Genomic DNA, 18,382 nt, shown 5'->3' with positions numbered 1-18,382 from the left:
ACATCTGTAGATCTGCACATCTAAGCTCCCAGTGCTCTGAGCATGTTGTCAGAGAGCGACCTCTGCTGTCAAAAACGCTTACTGCTGTTTCTAACCACACGTGGTGTCCATAACTATAGATGATGATGACGAAATATGGAAGTAAAATGTTTAGTTTCAACTTCATTCATTTATTTTTTTTGTTTAAGGCTTCATTTCACTGCATTCACATTCCGATATTTGCATATAAAAACTTGAAGGATGTTTGATCATTCATTATTTCACAGGAAAAGACGGTCTGCAAGAGATCGTCACAGTGTAATTACTGAGCCCCAAACAGTACATCCAGTAAAAGCAGCATAACAAGGTCATGCAAACCAACCAGTGAGGGCAAACATATCCGAGTATCTCATTCTGATTTGTTGACCAGGATCTGGCTTTAAGATGCATAAAAAAACTATGAAAACTATAAAATCATAATCCCAAAAAAAAAAAGAGGGAAAAGAAAAGAAATGGAGTTATAATAGTTTGAAATTAAAATTGAAACCATAAAAACATAGCCCACTTACTTTTAAGTAATCACCAAGTGAAACAAAATATTTTAAAAAACTTTAAATCAGTTTTAGCTTATGTTATTTAAGCCAAAGCAACAATTTTAATTTTCGTTTCGCTTAAGTAGCCAAAATATTAAACTAATGGTTTATGAATAACAAAGTCCCCTTAAGGCAAGTCATGTCACTTGGGGGCCATCTTTGAAACCCCTCTCAGGCATGTGCAACTCCTGTCTCTTTGAATGGGGAAACATCAAATTCTACAAAATTGTTCACTAATCTTGCTATTTATTTTCATATTTGAAATCACCAAATAAATCTGATATCAACTGTGTCATAAATGTTGTTTATTTTGCTCAAATAGCATTATAAAAATCTTATTATTCAGGTTAGATCAGCCAGTGTACAATCGTAGTCCTGAGTGCATGTCTCAAAACATTGACTGTTTCTATAGCAACCAGGACTTCTAACAGCAGCTGCAGTGATGCGCTGACTTTATCGATTAGCTCCGTCATTCAGAAGGCGGAGCTTCCTGCAATTGAGCAGCCATATTGAGCATTGTATTTTTCCCCATTCAAAACTATACGAGTGACACAGCTTGGGTATTCTATAGTCTTTGATGATACTAAAAAAACACACACTCTCTTATGCACTATGATGTTTTGTAGTATAAATAGTGCGGGTAGTGCGTTCACACTGGAATTTAAATACCTGGATGATGCACTTAAATAACTGAAAAAAGAAGTGTGTAATGTTGGACACATAGGTCACAGTTAATTATGTAGGGAAGGGAGAGGGGCTATCAGACTTCAGATTAAGAATGACAAAATAACCTTATATAATTCATACACTACATGGTTGAGTACATAGTGCATTAGTACATAGTGTATGAGTGCATAGTGTATAGTGCTTCATTTGGGACGCAGCTTCTCATTCATTTAATACAGTACACACATCCAGATCTCTTTTGAGCTCTTGCGTCCTCCTGATTTTATAACCTGTACTGAAATAGATAATATTGGATATCTCGCACCAAGGAAATACTTGGGTAAGACATCAACAGCTATTATCAGTTTTATAGGAGAATATGCAGTTAAATGCTAATGTTCACCTTACATATCAGTAGCCATATAATTCATCCATCCATCCCTGGTCTCTGTAATATCTCCCACTTCCACGGCCTTGCAGCGTATCGTACAAGTCGTTGGTCACAAAGCTGCTCTCAGTGCTGGCCAGTGTCACGAAACCACTTTCAGTGTCCCGGCCTGCCAAGTTGTCATAATCTCCAGGTGGAGTGTCTGGAGAAGAACCAAGGAAGGAAGTGTTCTTGATGTCAGGCCGCGTGCCGGCCAGGTCTGATTCATGCTGCCTCCGGATGACGTTATAGACGTCAGGGCTTGGACTGTTGCATCTTTCTCCAGCGCCCCTGTATCCTGGCTCCTTCGGAGGGGTCTCAGTCTGTTGTTTCTTCCTGCATGCATAAATGTTGTTGTGTGCCATCAAATGAATCATATTTAAAATGTTTCTGATCAGAAAGGGAGCAGTCAAACAACGCACCTCTTTGTGAACAGCTTAAAGCAGAAAACACTCGTCGCCACAATCAACAGCAGCAGAAGTGGAATGGTTGGCAGCACAATATAAGCAATATTAAGAATGTTGTCTGAAAGACATGCAACAGGACATTGGTTAGTGTGATCAATAACGTCTTTTAAACTTCTTTTCAAAGTTTGGGGTTGGTAAGATTTTTAAAATGCTTTTAAGAAGTATCTAGTGCCCACCCAGGCTGCATATTGTGGAATTTTTACAATATAAAATGATTGTTTCTAATGTAACATATTTTCAGAAGCCATTATTTCAACCTTCAGAAATCATGCTAACATGCTGATTTGCTGCTCAAGAAAAAAAAATATTATCATCAATATATCATTATTATTGAACAGTAATGTTTTTCAAGATTGTTCGCTGAATAGAAAGTTCAATTTTATTCTTAACATAAATCTTTTGGAACCCTATGCATGTCTGGAAAACATTTAATCAATTGAATATGTCCTAACTGGAAAGCCCCGGGCCCTTATTCATGAAAAATCTTAGTGCTAGTTGATCCTAATAACAAAATTCGAAGAAAATTCTTAGAAATGTGGGTGTTTTCTCCTAAAATGAAAGATCCTAGTAAAGTAATTCAGAAAGCATCTTAACCCTTAAAAGAGGTCTTAAGGTTCAACATTTTTAGAAGTCTTGACAAGGCCTTATGGAAGAGGCTTAAGAGTTTCTTCAGCAGTAAAGAAAATGGACAAAACATGAAGAGGGAGAAGAAATGTGTTGCACAATGCATGACAGTGAGTTAATAAGACACTACACATTAGATCGTGCAGAGATCATGTTTGTGAGTGTGACTGATCTTAATGGGGACACGCTAACATCTCTGACACAGCGCAGAAATGCCTTTGCGTCAGAAATGGAAGTAATTCCTACATTAACATATTTGGCAACTGGAAAAATGCAACTATGCAGTAGTGATGATTTGGGTCTGTCACAACCTTCTATAAGCTGTTGCTGCTCATTTCCTATCAAATACGTTAAGTACAACATTAACAGTATGGTAAATGGAAAACAAAGAATATATATATATATATATATATATATATATATATATATATATATATATATATATATATATATATATATATATATATATATATATATATATATATATATATATATATATATATATATATATATATAATAGATGTGTGTGAGAGAGTATGGTAAAATAGGAAAAATTACGCCTGTAATATCAAAGTGAAGGCTTATCATAGACCCTACACTTAAAAGCGCTCTTTCATTTCCTTCTTGGACAACCAACCAATCACATTCTTCAAAAGACTGTGTCATACCTAGCAACGGCGTCAGCCCCGCCACCTCACTTAGATTAAAGTTTTAGTCTTTTCCTCGCTCAGTTGCTCTCAGATTGGTCCTGAATCACTCTTAACCTAAGACTCCTACATAGAAACTTTGGAGCTGAATTAGCCCTTTATGGCACAACTTTTAATCTTTTTTGGGGAAAAAATTTCACCTCATATTATGGGAGTTTGGGGATCCCTGATAACATATCCATCATAAAATTTGTCGCCCCCCGACCCCAGATCCAGATGTTGGTTTGTTGCCTCAGGGCAACAATGTGCCATAAGGTTACTGGAAAAAAAGTGGTTTGTTGCCTGAGGGCAACACAATGCCATAAAGGGTTAAGAGCTTTCTTAGAGGAATCTTAGAGGCTTTTAGAATATGGGCCCAGGTATTCGGTTAAGTTTTAGTTCAACACACAGTATACCGTAAACAAAGTTGTAAATAAAACTCCAGTAAGCTTATTGGAGTAAATATAATATACTACTTCTACTTTAATGTTTCATGTTTAATTCGTTGTTCCAATTTTTTTTCAATGTACTGTGGGGGTCCAAACTTCTGAGACCACAATATGTCCAATTCTATTTCAATAGATCTTATTGTAAGTTATACCATCAGCATAATCATGTTTCAAAGAGCAGCTTGTGCTTCAGTGGAAGCAGGGACTTCTGATATTGTTTACAGAGAGTCACATTACTTTTTTTTTCATTAATGAGGTAGAAATAGTGCAGAAGCTGAAATAGCTGCCTTTTATTTGCATCACTAGGTTTACTTCAGGTATTTCAGTTTTGAATAATAATAATAATAAAAAAATCTCAAGATTTTAGAACCCACTGTATTGTGTTAACAGGTATTCATGCCATGACAGTCTTCAACCCTGTCTGTGAGAACAAGACTCACCTGGAGGTTCAGATGCGACCACCCTCATGCCATCATCCTTGTCTGTGACAGAGGGGTTTTGGGGTATTCTGGGTGTCGGAAGAGCACCTGTAATGTATGTGATATAGGTTCTATGGTACTATCTAATGCAAGACATCAATAGAGCAGCATAACAAACAGAAAAAAATTATAACTCAATCAAACAAACACACACACACATAAACAAACCAAACCAAAAAGACTTTCCTATATTCACACAAAATGGCACAATAAAATGAATCCATCCAACATTAATCCAGTGGTCCTCAGACTTCTTGGCTCAAAGGGTCTCCTTTGTTCAAGACAATATTTGAAGGTCATTCCATCTACACCGATACATACCTCTACAGTAGTATTTTAGTTTTTTCTTTGCAAGTACAATTAAGTAATTAGATTACATTAAAATAAACCCGTCCTCAAATTGTTCCAAACTTAAAGCCAAATTGTTCCAAATATAAACCCAATAAGCCCACATTTATATTCAATATACATATTAACTAAAAAAATATATATATATTTTGAAAGTGATTACAACAATATCGTTACTCTGTTTTGTTAAAGCTAATGTGGACATCCCCATTCCCATAGGATTAGAACAATTTTTAAAACTTTATAATTGTAGTCATAGTTTCTGTCCTTGGTATGCACAAGCCTTTTTTGGGGCCCACTGGAAAGTTGCAATATATATGCTTACACACACACACACACACACACAAATGTTTGCTTTTGTGAAAAGTGGGGACATCCCATAGGCGTAATGTTTTTTCATACTGTAAAAACTGTATATTCTATGACCCTTCACCAACCCTACCCCTAAACCTAACCCTCACAAGAAACTTTGTGCATTTCTACTTTCTCAAAAAAACTCATTCTGTATGATTTATAAGCGTTTTGAAGAATGGGGACATGGATTATGTCCTCATAAGCCACCCTCTCCTTGTAATACCTGTGTCATACCCATGTCATTATATAGAGTTGTGTCCCGATATGTCACAAAAACAAGAGCACACACACACACACACACACATATATATTAACAAAATAATTTGTACTAATAATGCAGATTAACTATTTTAATATACAGATTAATAAATTTTTCAAGCACAACATCCTATAGCTTACCTTCAAATGTTCTATTTTCTGCAGGAACGGTTGCTGGAGGTTTATCTGAAACATCACATGGAGACCATGGTAGCTACCATATACTAAACGGTTATTAATGTTCTATGAAGCTCTAATCAAATATTGCAACTAATAGCCATGAAAATAATACTACAAATATTAACTTTTTATAAATTTCTACATTTTCAAATGAGCACCCCTCAAATCTCTAGAATATTCTGCTCTCTGGATATGTGTGGTCTTGTCTGGAATGTAAGCGAATGTTTTTTTTTTTTGTGTGTTTGTGAACCAGATGGAAATGATAAGCCTAATTGCTTTGAAAAATAACAGTATGCCTCTCTTAACAACGCTGCACTATTTAAATGTGTCATTCATGTCTGTAGTGTGGGATGTGTTACAGTAAGATGAAGCTTAATGCTTGGTGTTGGGTGTTTGTTCAAATCAGTGAGCTTTATCATTTGTATTTTTAATTGAGCAAGAAATAAACTGAATAAAACAAACCTTCCCAACCTTTGGTGTACTTGCAGATAAAGTTGTTTTTGGTTTCACAATTGTCATCATTCCACTGGAACATGTAAGGTCCACCCTGACCTGGAGGAGCAGAGGGCTGATGGTACATCACTACACATACCTCAAATCCACAAGAAGGCTCATCCCAGTGCCAGTTCCTGTCACACACACACACAAAACAATGAGCAAAAGCACCAATACAGGAAATGTGTCTAATGTGGCTCTCGTCACACCTGAAGGTTGCTTGGCTTCCATCCAGCCAGTAGTATTGAGAAGGACAGTCTCCGTTTATCCCCTGATTGGCTTGATCCCTACGGAGCCCGATCCAGAAGTCTCCGTCCGATGCTTTCAGTTCATGGATGAAGTTCTCTATCAGTCTCTGCTCAGTCTTAGACTCAATACTGAGAAGATCGCCTCCATCACTCTTGCAGGCTCGACTTGCATCTTCAAAGTTGAGTTTACGCCGATTTTCTTGAAAATAGGCGATTTTATAGCAGGGCTTCTCAGTGCCACGCTTGCATATTTGCTGACCTACACATTATAGATGTTTGGAAACACAATGGAATGTTAAATTACTCAAGTCTTCAATTAATATAGTGCACTTTTTTTCTATTAAGAATGCTTAAACACAATTTAATTAGAACAAACAAACAATATGTTTCTTTCAACTGACCATGTACTCAAAAAGCACAGTACAAACAATACACTAATTTGAACTTCAGCTTACAAGAGACTTTGTTATAAAACATTTACAATAAAGAAAGACTAACCACATACTGAAGAACTGACAAGTGATTGTGTACTCATTGAGTGACTAAATGCACCGTCAGTACAAAATGTCAGCTATTGTAATTGAAACAATGGAAAATCTAAATTTCTTCACGCACAAAGCCCTTTATTCACGTGTATATATTTGATTGTTTTTCTAAACCATGGGTTTTTCAGACAATCCGCAAATCCAGGGACTCCCAATAGAATATAAAAAAGCGTTTTCCTTCCACAAAGAACATTAATGACGTTATTGTAGCGAATATCAGATCACTAGGCTATTTGATGTTCAGTTGATTTAAAACGCGACCAGGGTGGTAAAAAAGGCTACCTTTTTTCCCTGAAAGTGTAAATATTTAAAGATAAAATGGAATGCAGTTATGATTATTATTATGATTACATTTCGCTTTAAGGATGGCATATAAATATACAGACATGCATGAGACTGAGCTGTCATTTAATTTAGAGAAAGCCATTAGTGTCTGCGGCAGAACATACCTCTGGGCTCGTAAATGTCTGCACCACAGACATCGGGTTTATAAGTGGTGGAGAGAGAAAACAGACACTCTTAAAGCATGATCTAAACAAGTCACTTCCTATATTTAAGCATCTCATTAAAATGTAGTATTTAACAGGAAACGATTTAGTCGGTGCGGGAAACCACAAAAACAGAAAAAAGTTATTGGAAAACCTTTTAAAATTACAACATATTACCATAGAGAATTGTTTCTATAGCCTATAATAAATAATATTACCAAGAAGGTTGGCAATGCACACGAGACACTACAATAAAAAATGAAAATAATATATCAAATCTTTTTTCAGTTTACAAATCTTTTCTTTGGAATATCATATCTGTAAGTTAGTATTTTTAAACAGTCGAGTGCAGTAACTTACCGCCAATAAGCTTTGATGCGCACGCGTATACGCTGAGTAAAATCAGCACGCAGACACTTTTTCTCATCAAATCCATTTGATCACCTTTTATCAAACTTCCATGGGTCTTAAAAGTAATTTCACGAAGTCAATGAAAATCCAGGAAAAAGAAAATGAACATCCAACACCAGGAGAGCTTCGTCCAGTAGAAACCCGATCACCTGTCCCGTTATCCGCTCAAATATTTGCGAACGTCCAGAGTGAGACGCGCGCGCGTGACCGAACACACAGACGATCACAAGACGTCATCAAATGACAGTAACTAACACGCCATGTTTTTTTATTTGTAGATATTAACAACTCACATAACATATTACAAGTACACAGTGTTCACTTCCTGTCTTTATTTGATATTTGAAGTCAAATTGACGATGTTTATAAACTTATGATAAACACATATAGTAATGCTGCAATATAAGTAAACATCCTATACATTGCTCTGTTTACTATGCTTAAATTACATATTTTGTTCTTTAATATTATCAATATGTCTACTGGAGCTTCTGAACTTCTTTCTTCTCCTCATCCACAGACGATGAAAGGGGTTTTGAAGCCAATCTACTCAGAACACATAAATAATTTCATTGTTTTCGAAATCCACTCGGTTCATTATAGAAACATCATTTGAATTAATTCTATACAAAAGAAAGTGCATTTTCTGTTTTGCATTGATTTAGATGTAGCAAACAAGTTAATCAGACAGATTTCAGATCAATATCCAAGCCTCAATATTAGCTTAAGTTGGTTTTCCAATAGCCCTTCATCACTGGGCCTGGGAATCAATTTTAGTATAGAAATCCAATATAATAATGAACATGTTAGAAACTGTCAGTAATTTTGCTCTCTTTCCAGCTGACAAATCATTTCCCCCTTACCTGTTTAAATAATACTTGAGGCCCTATGTGCTTTTCCCTTTTATAACTGGATGTGATTTACAGTAGCAGCATCAGCGGAATAGCTCCCCTTTTGCTGTCCACAGCAGTAAATTACTATTAAGCACACAATTACTATTACTTTATTGAATGCAGTAATACATTGCACTGTACCATCACATTTAATTGAGAAAAGTTTATTGCACTGAGTCCATAGGTCGCAAAAGATACAGTGAAAGATAATATTCCAGATTAAATTATAATCAGATAGAGTATATTAATTTCTGACAGAAAATATAAATAATATACCTTTTATCCACTAGGTTTCCATTTCTTGTTTTGTTTTGGTCGGAAATCATCTCCTTCTGTTAAGAATATACAACAAAACTGTATTAATTCTGCATTAAAAACAAGGGCCTCAAAATGACATACAAATTTGAATCAGTTTTTGTTTGTTTTATAGTAAATATTAAAATTAAATATGCTCACTAAGGCTGATCAAAAGTACAGTAAAAGTAATGTTGTTTTACAATACTTTTATAAATAATGTAATACATAACATTATCTAAAATAACTGTTTTCTGATTTATATATTATCTTTAGAGTCAGATGATTGTCAGAAATCATTGAAATATTGGTTATCACCTTTCTTCTTATTTCTTTTTATTATTAGAAACATTTTTAACATTATAAAAGTCCTTACTGATAATTCTTATTCTTAAAAAAATACCCCATATGTTTGAACAGTGAGGTACTTTATGTACTGTAATAAAAAAGAATATTTTTCAAACTTGTAAATAAAAAAAGATTATTGTGAGTTTTAAAGAAAAAACTACTTCAGTTGTCTGACCTCAAAATTTCCCATATAATTTAATGTTTTAATGTATTTAAAAAAAGTGTATGTATATATATATATATATATATATATATATATATATATATATATATATATATATATATATATACGACACCTAAACTTGAAAACCATTAACAGTATCATATAAAATGTAGCTCTTTATATTATACAGCTAAAACTGAGTTGCTTAACATCACTCCCAGCCACCAAAATGAAAAAACACAACTAAAGCATCTGACTTCAGTGCAGCTGGTGTAAGGCTTGTAAGGTACTCAGCAGGGGCTGGATAAAGCACCACCACCCCACAATCATCAGGCTGCTCCCCAGAGAGACATCAAAGTCTTGAGGAAGCCCACCCCTCCTTTCCTCTCCTCATCTATAGGCGAGGATGCCCTAAGAAATGCTGAGACTCTAGGGAAAAAGTGCTGAGGAAGGGAGACAGCACTCTAATGTATAGGAGGGAAATAAAACACTTGGCTGTCTGAGGAACCCTGTCCTGCAGCATCCAATATTCAATGGCTGTGTTAGCAGAAGACCCGAGATGAGGTTTAGGCTGATACAAACTGAATGGAGAGACCTGAGCGGATGTTTTAAGCTAATGGGGTCAAGTACTTCTTTCCAAGTATATTTCTTACCTTAATTCGCTCGTCCCTCTGCTTTTTCAGAAGTGCAATAATCTGCTCTCTTTTCTTGGCCTAACACATAAAGAAAGATGTAAGTAAATACACAACCAGGGTACACTGCATTAAAAAAACAAGTACACTGCATAAATGTTGAATTATAATACTATTATGAAAAACTATTTAAGTAAAAATTATTTTAGAATTAAAAATCAGTGTCATTTTATTATTATGTACAGTTTTTTTTAATTAAAATTCATTATTATTGAATAAGCTATTATTTTCATACTTTCCGTTTTCATTTAAATAAATAAAAAAAATCACGTTTTTCTCATTATTATTATTATATACTATTATTATTTTAATATTACTATTTAGGTTTAATCTAGTGACCGAAAGAGCTCAGTGGGCTGCAACTTAAGAAAACATGCAAAAAGAAAAAGCACAAGCAAATAAGAAAACATTTTCTAAAGTTTGACAGTACATGTGATGCAAATATTTGCAGCACAACCAAATACAGAAACATGCTGCCAATAGTCACAACACAACCAAACATAAAAAATGTTGAACACAATGGGGGAACCTAACAATGCTCACTAAAGTTAACCATGATTTTATTACTGTAAAAGTGTAGTTGTAAAAGTAGCCAGCTTACATAATGTTTCAGCTAGTTAACGTCATCTTATTCTTAATAATATATAAAAAAGCTAAGGAATCATATGATCAGGATGCTAAAATAAACAAAAATCTCACCTTTCAGAGCAGACATAAGCATGTCCCAGGTTTGTCACTTGATTCCCTTGGACTGTGTGAATTTTCAGTACGTTTGTGTTGTGAGTATTTGCAGTGCATTTCTGTTTTCTGCTCATTTCTGTGTTGTGAGTATTTGCAGCACATGTGCTGTCAGAGTGATGAAGATATTTTCTTAAATATTTTTTTCTGTTTGCATTTGTTTTCTTAAATTGCATTGCGTTGAGCTCTCTCGTTCAATGTAGTTTAATATATATATATTTGTTTTATTTGTAATTTTTATTTAATTTTGGTAACCAAACAGTTAATGGTAGTTATTGACTTCCATAATACAGGGGGAAAAAGTAAATGGCTACTGTCAACTGTATTTTAATTTTAATTTTTAATCAATCTAATCTTAAAATAAATACAAAATGAGAAATGTTGGTCAAGCAATTAACTTAATTGTTTTCCATATAATATTTTATATCAGCTTTAAATCAGTTCAATTAACAAAAATGTTTTTAATTAATTAGTTTAAGTCTTAGTTTATTTTGAACACAAATACTACAGTAAATATATAAATCATGTAAATACACAACCAGGGAACATGCCATATCACTGAATTTATCTATCAACACCTACATTGATGGCCATGTGTAAAAGATGGTGCATGATACATATACACATTTATATGCACTGCTATATCGTAGCATGGCTGAATAGGCTCAGCTGTCTGAGTATAGCAGTCGACAGATGCACTTACTAAACAAGCCTCATCATTTTGATTTTGTACCCATGGTTTCTGGCTGCACTTAATGTCATTTCATTAAATCCATTACATGCTTGTACACTGTAACCATTTTTCAAGCCAATGCCATTTTATGGCAGGTTAATCAGTTATAATAATGTAATGTAGTGTCACTCTTGATTATTATCACTCAGTGTAAACATCTGTCATATTGCAATCTGCTAAAACTCATACAACTAAATCAAATGGAGTTGTGGAACAGTACAATACATCGGGAAAATCACATTAGAGATCTATTAAACATTACAATAATGAAACAACATAGAACAGAGACTTTAAGGCATTTTTGACAGTGCAAAGCCGATTTTTATGAAAAAACCTCCAATGAATAACCCTTCGATTCAGAGGTTTTGGGAATGAGGCTAATTAGCTAAGAGTAATCTCATAAAATGGATCTGTCCTTCAGAGGGCCATCCATCCTGGGGTTTCCGGGTTGATTACTCACAGTGGGAAAGCAGACATTACAGGGAGGACACTGTCCACTGCCCTGATGAACATAATTCAAATACAAGAAGATAAATGAGTGGCCAGATTGTACACAGCACATGGAACACCAAGGCTAGAGTACAACACATGGAGATGGTAAACTGTATTGGCGCAGCTGACAAGCAACAAAAGTGTTACAGCACATAAGCACAAAAAGCAAACAAAGCACATTATTATAATTTTAATTAATATTTGGAATGAGCTTTTTTCTATAGAACTTTCTGTTTTCATTTTAATTATGACATTTTTATTAATTTTGTTATGCCATTTTGCACTTTTTAATATATATATATATATATATATATTAGAGGTGGGCATAGATTAATTTTTTTTAATCTAGATTAATCTCACTGTGATCTTGAAATTAATCTAGATTAATCTAGATTAATCTAGATTTATCTAGATTAAAATGGCTCATTCGAATTCTGCCGAAGGCATTCAGAATATGTGTGTTACCCAAATAAAATTGACAAACAGTAAGTCTTTGAAAAGGGGTTTATCAAGCTAGATGGTGCATTAGAAAAGGGGCTCATCTCCTGTTTCCAAAATGCATCACAAACTGCTTGAAAAAGCTTAAACTAATTCCACATTGCACAAGGTGCAGACAACATTACTCCTGTTTCACACCAATGTTTAAGTTTTTTTTTTCAAGTTTGTAGGTGTCAAGGTACAGAAACCAAATAATAGCACTGGATAGTCTTCAATGTAAAAATGAAATCAAACCTACATTTATTCAGACACCTTCAACATTTCTCACATTATTACAGTTTTGCTATATATATCAAAAATTATATCTGGTTTCTGAATAATTTTTGGTTTGACTGTTAAAACTACAAAGAAATTCAGTCAAGAGCAGTGAATGATTTTCTTTTTCATTTTCTTGGATTAACATTACAGCAGCCAGTAGCTAAATTAGGCCATGAACGCATCCAATATAATACACATCCCATTTTTTCCTCAACTGTTTACTTTCACTTAAGAAATAACTGACAGTTTTTTCGAGCATAATTTCCAAGGTGGATATTTTGACATATTTTGTATGTATTTGTCGGCACAAGAGCAAAAATAAGCAAATTCGATGTTCTAGTGTTTTGAGACGCCTTTCTCTGCGCGAGCCCTGAACACCAGAACACCGTGGTGTTGAATTGGGCTCTTTCACATCTTTTTGTTTGTTCAAACTGCGATTTGCATTTGTTCGTTCGGGTGCAGGAGGAACTTCGAGGTGAACTTCGCAGAAGAGAGCTCGGTTCAGTGTCGCTGTCCGTGATACGCGTCTCTCTCTCTCGTGCGCACCTAACGGTACACGCTGCTCTGTTCAGCTTTTCCGCGTCTTGTTTTTGGATGCTTGAATGTTTAAATCGACAAGCGGTACGGCTTAACAACACGTGAGAAAGATAAGCTTTCGTGACGATGCGCAGCAGTGGCCCTTCAACTGTCCTGAGCATCTTTTTAGGCTGTCCTCAGCGAGTCATTTATAAAATATCAAGGTGAAAGTCATCATAGCTTGCTTTACCCAGCTCCCAACCCAACTTTGAGAATAGATTAACGGCAATATTTTTTTTATCGCCCGATAAGAGTCTCGCGTCAACGCAGCACGTTAACGGCGATAACGGCCCACATATATATAATTTTATTTAATAATACTATTTAGGTTTATTTATTTATTTTAGCTTTTATTTAATTTATTTCCACTTAGTAATTTTAGTGCTTCAACCTAACCAAAAATGAAAAGGCTGCCTTATTTATTCATAGGTTTATTTCAGTTAACAAATATGTTTTAATAGTTTTAATGTTATTTTTAATAAATGATCTCATTTTAACTGAGAGACTACATGTATTTTTATTTATGTCACACTGCAGGCAGCAAGACCATTTAAATTAAACAGTGATGGCAAAAAAGTGATTTAAATGGTAAAAATTAAGAAATAGCAACCACCTAGAACAAATATCCTTTATACTATACAGTAATATCCAGTTTATTTAGGAAATAACTGAAAAACTACAAATTTCATAAAGCACTTTTACAAGTGTACTCCTTGTATTAAATGGTCAGATGTACTTTACTACACATTCCACTGAAGCTTTATATCATGCTGTAAGAAGATAACCAGGTTTTATACATATTGTGGAGTTCACACAGCTGGAATGCTGGTCTCAATAAGGGAGAATATATTAAATACATTTTGAGATTCATGATAATTTTTCAATTTAACTGTTAAAAATAAAAGGATATTTTCTCTGACATTTGGACCTGTAAACTATTTTACCCTAAAGTTTTCATACTAAATAAACACACAAAAATGAAAAAAAAATGTCAGCTTTGTATGATTAATAGATCCAAGTCTATGAAAAAAATACTGAAAATTGTGAAGTGACATACAGGTGATCCATACTGTCTCTGCATTTAACCCATCTAAAGTGCACACACACACCGTGAACACACACCCGGAGCAGTGGGCAGCCATTTATTCTGCGGTGCCCGTGGAGCAGTTAGGGGTTCGGTGCCTTGCTCAAGGGCACCTCAGTCGTGGTATTGCCGGCTTGAGACTCGAACCCACATCCTTAGGGTTAGGACTCAAACTCTCTAACCATTAGGCCACAACTTCCCTCATAATTTTATTTATTTATGCATTTACCATACGCTTTTAACCAAAGCAACTTTTTTTTTTAACCAGTATGTTTGTTCCCAATCGAACCCATGACCTTTTGCACTGCTGATGCAATGCTCTACCACTAAGCCACAGGAACTATAGAAATGTGGACATTTCAGTTTTTTTTTTTTTTACTTACTGCTCACAGTATGCTTAGGTTATAAGGCAAGTGCAGAATCTTTAGTCTGTAAAGCAAAATGTAAAGTTTTTTGCCCAGCAATGCCTGAAAAGGGACAAATCAATGCTTCCTCCTTAAAGACAGATGAATTGATCTGCAAGACCAGTGATTTCCTGCTAATCCGATTAGTAGATGTGGTTGGTGCAATGTTGGGAGAGAAGCTATGCGGAGAGATTCATCACCCTACAAATGTAGGGCTTACGAGCGGTAAGCAGGCTCTTAATGATTCTGCCTGCTGGATAGCATTACAACTAACTCCTCTGTGAGAAAATTTACAAAAGTCAGATAGCAGATAGCCTTTAAATTAAATTTGCAGACTTATCAGATACCTCTGTTTGAAAGCATTGAACGTGTACAATCAATCAGCACAATAACTGCCTTGTAATATGAAGCACAGCAAATCAGGTGCAGGATGATGCGGTAAAGTTAAGGGCTAAGAGTGTGTTCAGATTCCTAGCATCTAAGTATAATTAACATGTAATAGTGATACTTGCTTTAGTACCATTAAAACTTTATATCAGAGTTCCATTTTATGCTGTGATCTTAAATTATCTGGGATGCTCCTCAGAGAGTCATTTTGCTTATGCGGCACACTGAGCACTGTTGTTAAACTGGTGAATCCAGCCTGCCAGATCTACACTTAGAAACCCCGTTGATCTCACATCATCTATCATTAGAGATCCACATCTGCCCTCCACAGACTGGCTCATTAGCTCTTTATGCTGTAATGCACTGTCTAGAAATAAAGACCACAGCAAAGGGAGAATCAAGCAGGGGACATCTAAACCACATTATGCCACATATCTCAATCTTTCTTATTGTTTTTGTTTCTCAGAAGTGCTAATTATCTTATTAAATCAAGTCCTTTTACTTGACATTCTGACATGTGCAGGGTATTGAGTTTGTGATCATTCTGCTTAAACACACAGTACTACACATTTCACTAGCTAGGACCACGCCACAAACCAGCTATGCAACTGGGGAAGAGTAAAAAGAGGATGAGGGGGTCGAGGGAATGGGATGATGGTCAGGTTGATCAGGGAATCTTGAATTGATGGCTCAGGGAGACTCATGGTGGGGTACCGTCTCTAGCGTATATTTAGGCCAGACAATGAGGACCCCCTGATACAACCTGATAGAAATATAATGTGGGATAAGGTTGGTTGAATGGATGAGAAAGGGAGGGAAGGGTGGGTTCTCGAGAACGAGACTAGCAGAGTGGTGTGAGGTGGCCCGGTATATATGGAGGTTTGGAAGTCAGGTGATTGTTTGAGGCGTGGCCCTGCTCCCGAACTTTAGTTAACCTCACTTAACCCCATATGTTTCAACTATCCTAAAGAGTGCTCTCATATACTGGATCTGTGGTGCAGAGCAGCACGTTTCCACAATATGTACAGCAAGCGCCATTGTCTGCATAACAAACATCTGTTAAGTACAACATTCATTTAAATAAAATCTCTAAATTAATTAATTAAAATCTAAATTTTTACATTTTTGTTCACTACCTCTTAACAATCAGCTTCACTTTGTTCTATACTTTCCCCCCCCATCAAGAACCTTGATGCATGGTTTATTACTATTATTTTTATAATAATTTTTAAAAAGTGCTGTGACCCCTTAAAAGGTGATTCTTTGGTAGGGATGTTTTCAGACTTTTTTTTCATTTTTTTTAGAGTGTACAGTAGAATATAAGAAATATCTCCCCTTGGGACATGACTGAGGTTACGTTAAAAAATAAGATCACAGCTCATACAGTTAAAATGCTAAATAAGCACATTTATTCTTAATTCTTGGCAGATTGATTTGACTGCACTGACACTATCGGTTGAGAACGAAATTTGAACTGAATTCAGCTGAATGCAAAAACTATAGTTTTTTTTTTTTTGTGTGTGTGTGTGTGTGTGTGTGTGTGTGTGGAACTGATATATGGGTGAATTGATTTGTTTTATAATGGAAAAATTTTGCAACAACACTGCTATTAAAATGACCTGAGCTGAATAACTTATTTAAAACAAATTATTGCCTTCTGTAGAGCTGATTGTGAGCAGAAGTGAACTTGTTTTATAATTGATTAACCTTGCAGTTATTGAACTGAACTGAAATAAAACTAAACTATATGTGTGTGTGTGTGTGTGTGTATAGGCTGTACACACTGAATAATTAATAATAATAATAATAATAATAATAATATACAGAGGAACAGTAAAAATTCGTTGTCAATAACGTTTTTATTTTGTATGTTGATATTTAATGCAGAAACTGACTTTGGCTTTCATACAACATGTACTGTACGTGCTTAACGTACCCACGTGACCTCACCATCTCAATGTATTTCTGCCGCTCCTCCTGCTTTTGATTCAAGTAAACATCCTGCTGGATTTCATCATCCCTCTCTACCAAGAAAGCAAACAAACAGGCCAAATCATATTATACTGAAGAAAAATACAATACAATAAGCTCAGGCAAACACCTATAGGCCTACTATAACGTTACTTACTAGACAACGACGCTTTATTTGTGGTAGCATGTGTGGCTAAAAATAGAACAACAAAGTATTACATTTCTTTATCTGATTTTATTTCAATTCTTTAAGTGTGTCATCAGAATGTCTGAACCATATTTACAGACCTAAACAAGCGCCGGACCTCGAGGTCCACATAGTTTTTTTTTTAATTATTTTTATTTTATGAATTTACAGCTCATTCACACAAATTTGCAGTGCCAACGTACTTAAATACAGTTTTCGCTGTATTTCGCCCTGAAGGCCACACTTACAGTGCGGTGTCTTCGCAGCTCTCAGCCGCTGCCTGATGTCCGCTGAGACGAGTCGAGACTCTATCGGCGGCTGCAGGGAGAGAGAGCTCCAGAAAACCTTTGCATATGCCACATCTTCTTGCGACGCTCCATCAAATACTGTATAAAGTTTGTCGAGTTCTGCAAGACTGTCTAAAACCTCTTCGTCTAGTTCTTCAGTCATAATAGCAAGCTTGCTGTTCTAGCAACAGGTTAACCGTTAATACTTAACCTTACCAGTCATGTGTGGATGTTTACGGTTGCCAAGGTGACCAAACGCTCCCGATAAACGGAAGTAACGTTAAAAGAATTACACAAGAAAGAGGACTCGAGATGAGAATTTTGTAAACAAGCTATTTATTATTTTAATGATCTTTGCTTAACACTGGACTGTTTGTCACTGTTCAAGGAAAGCTCCCTTTTATTTTTTTTTAGTATAGGCTGGCTATATTAGCACTGTATAAAAATGAAATACACAACTGTAAATACTCGCACCCAACTAAAAAAACAACAAACAAAATAACAAAGCAAAAACAAAACAAACAAACCAAAAACATCCCATGCGCACGAGAGAAATATTTATATACTGTAGGCCTGTCAGAATATATATATATATATATATATATATATATATATATATATATATATATATATATATATATATATATATATATATATATATATATATATATATATATATA

The 18,382-nt window shown here is 35.1% G+C and overlaps 2 protein-coding genes across 7 annotated transcripts; both read right to left on the bottom strand.

Moving 5' to 3' along the window:
- Window positions 1-144: 144 nt before the first annotated feature.
- layna (layilin a) lies at window positions 145-7,887 on the bottom strand. 3 transcript variants are annotated; one of them, XM_026212424.1, is made up of 8 exons: window positions 7,647-7,887; window positions 7,248-7,265; window positions 6,215-6,512; window positions 5,982-6,139; window positions 5,472-5,516; window positions 4,332-4,418; window positions 2,088-2,190; window positions 145-2,001 (listed from the first exon to the last, which is right to left on the bottom strand). In XM_026212424.1, exons 1-8 carry the CDS (start codon window positions 7,720-7,722, stop codon window positions 1,650-1,652), a joined length of 1,137 nt encoding a protein of 378 aa, XP_026068209.1. In that variant the 5' UTR covers window positions 7,723-7,887; the 3' UTR covers window positions 145-1,649. The 3 variants fall into 3 exon arrangements, with proteins under 3 accessions (XP_026068209.1, XP_026068208.1, XP_026068211.1); XM_026212423.1 differs by having other exon boundaries at window positions 5,973-6,139; window positions 7,647-7,884; XM_026212426.1 differs by lacking the exon at window positions 7,248-7,265 and having other exon boundaries at window positions 5,973-6,139; window positions 7,647-7,883.
- A 106-nt stretch (window positions 7,888-7,993) lies between these two features.
- On the bottom strand, window positions 7,994-18,152 carry hoatz (HOATZ cilia and flagella associated protein). Of its 4 annotated transcripts, none has more exons than XM_026212427.1 (6): window positions 17,619-18,149; window positions 17,386-17,421; window positions 17,208-17,281; window positions 10,049-10,108; window positions 8,867-8,922; window positions 7,994-8,243 (listed from the first exon to the last, which is right to left on the bottom strand). In XM_026212427.1, the coding sequence occupies exons 1-6, from the start codon at window positions 17,863-17,865 to the stop codon at window positions 8,177-8,179; spliced, it is 540 nt and encodes a 179-aa protein (XP_026068212.1). In that variant the 5' UTR covers window positions 17,866-18,149; the 3' UTR covers window positions 7,994-8,176. The 4 variants fall into 4 exon arrangements, with proteins under 4 accessions (XP_026068212.1, XP_026068214.1, XP_026068213.1 ...); XM_026212429.1 differs by having other exon boundaries at window positions 8,007-8,243; window positions 17,664-18,140; XM_026212428.1 differs by lacking the exon at window positions 7,994-8,243 and adding an exon at window positions 8,261-8,674 and having other exon boundaries at window positions 17,619-18,152.
- Between the last annotated feature and the right edge of the window lie 230 nt (window positions 18,153-18,382).

This window comes from Carassius auratus, chromosome 30 (assembly GCF_003368295.1).
Source record: "Carassius auratus strain Wakin chromosome 30, ASM336829v1, whole genome shotgun sequence".
Classification (NCBI taxonomy): Eukaryota; Metazoa; Chordata; class Actinopteri; order Cypriniformes; family Cyprinidae; genus Carassius; species Carassius auratus.
This window is presented reverse-complemented; position numbering and strand designations above follow the sequence as displayed.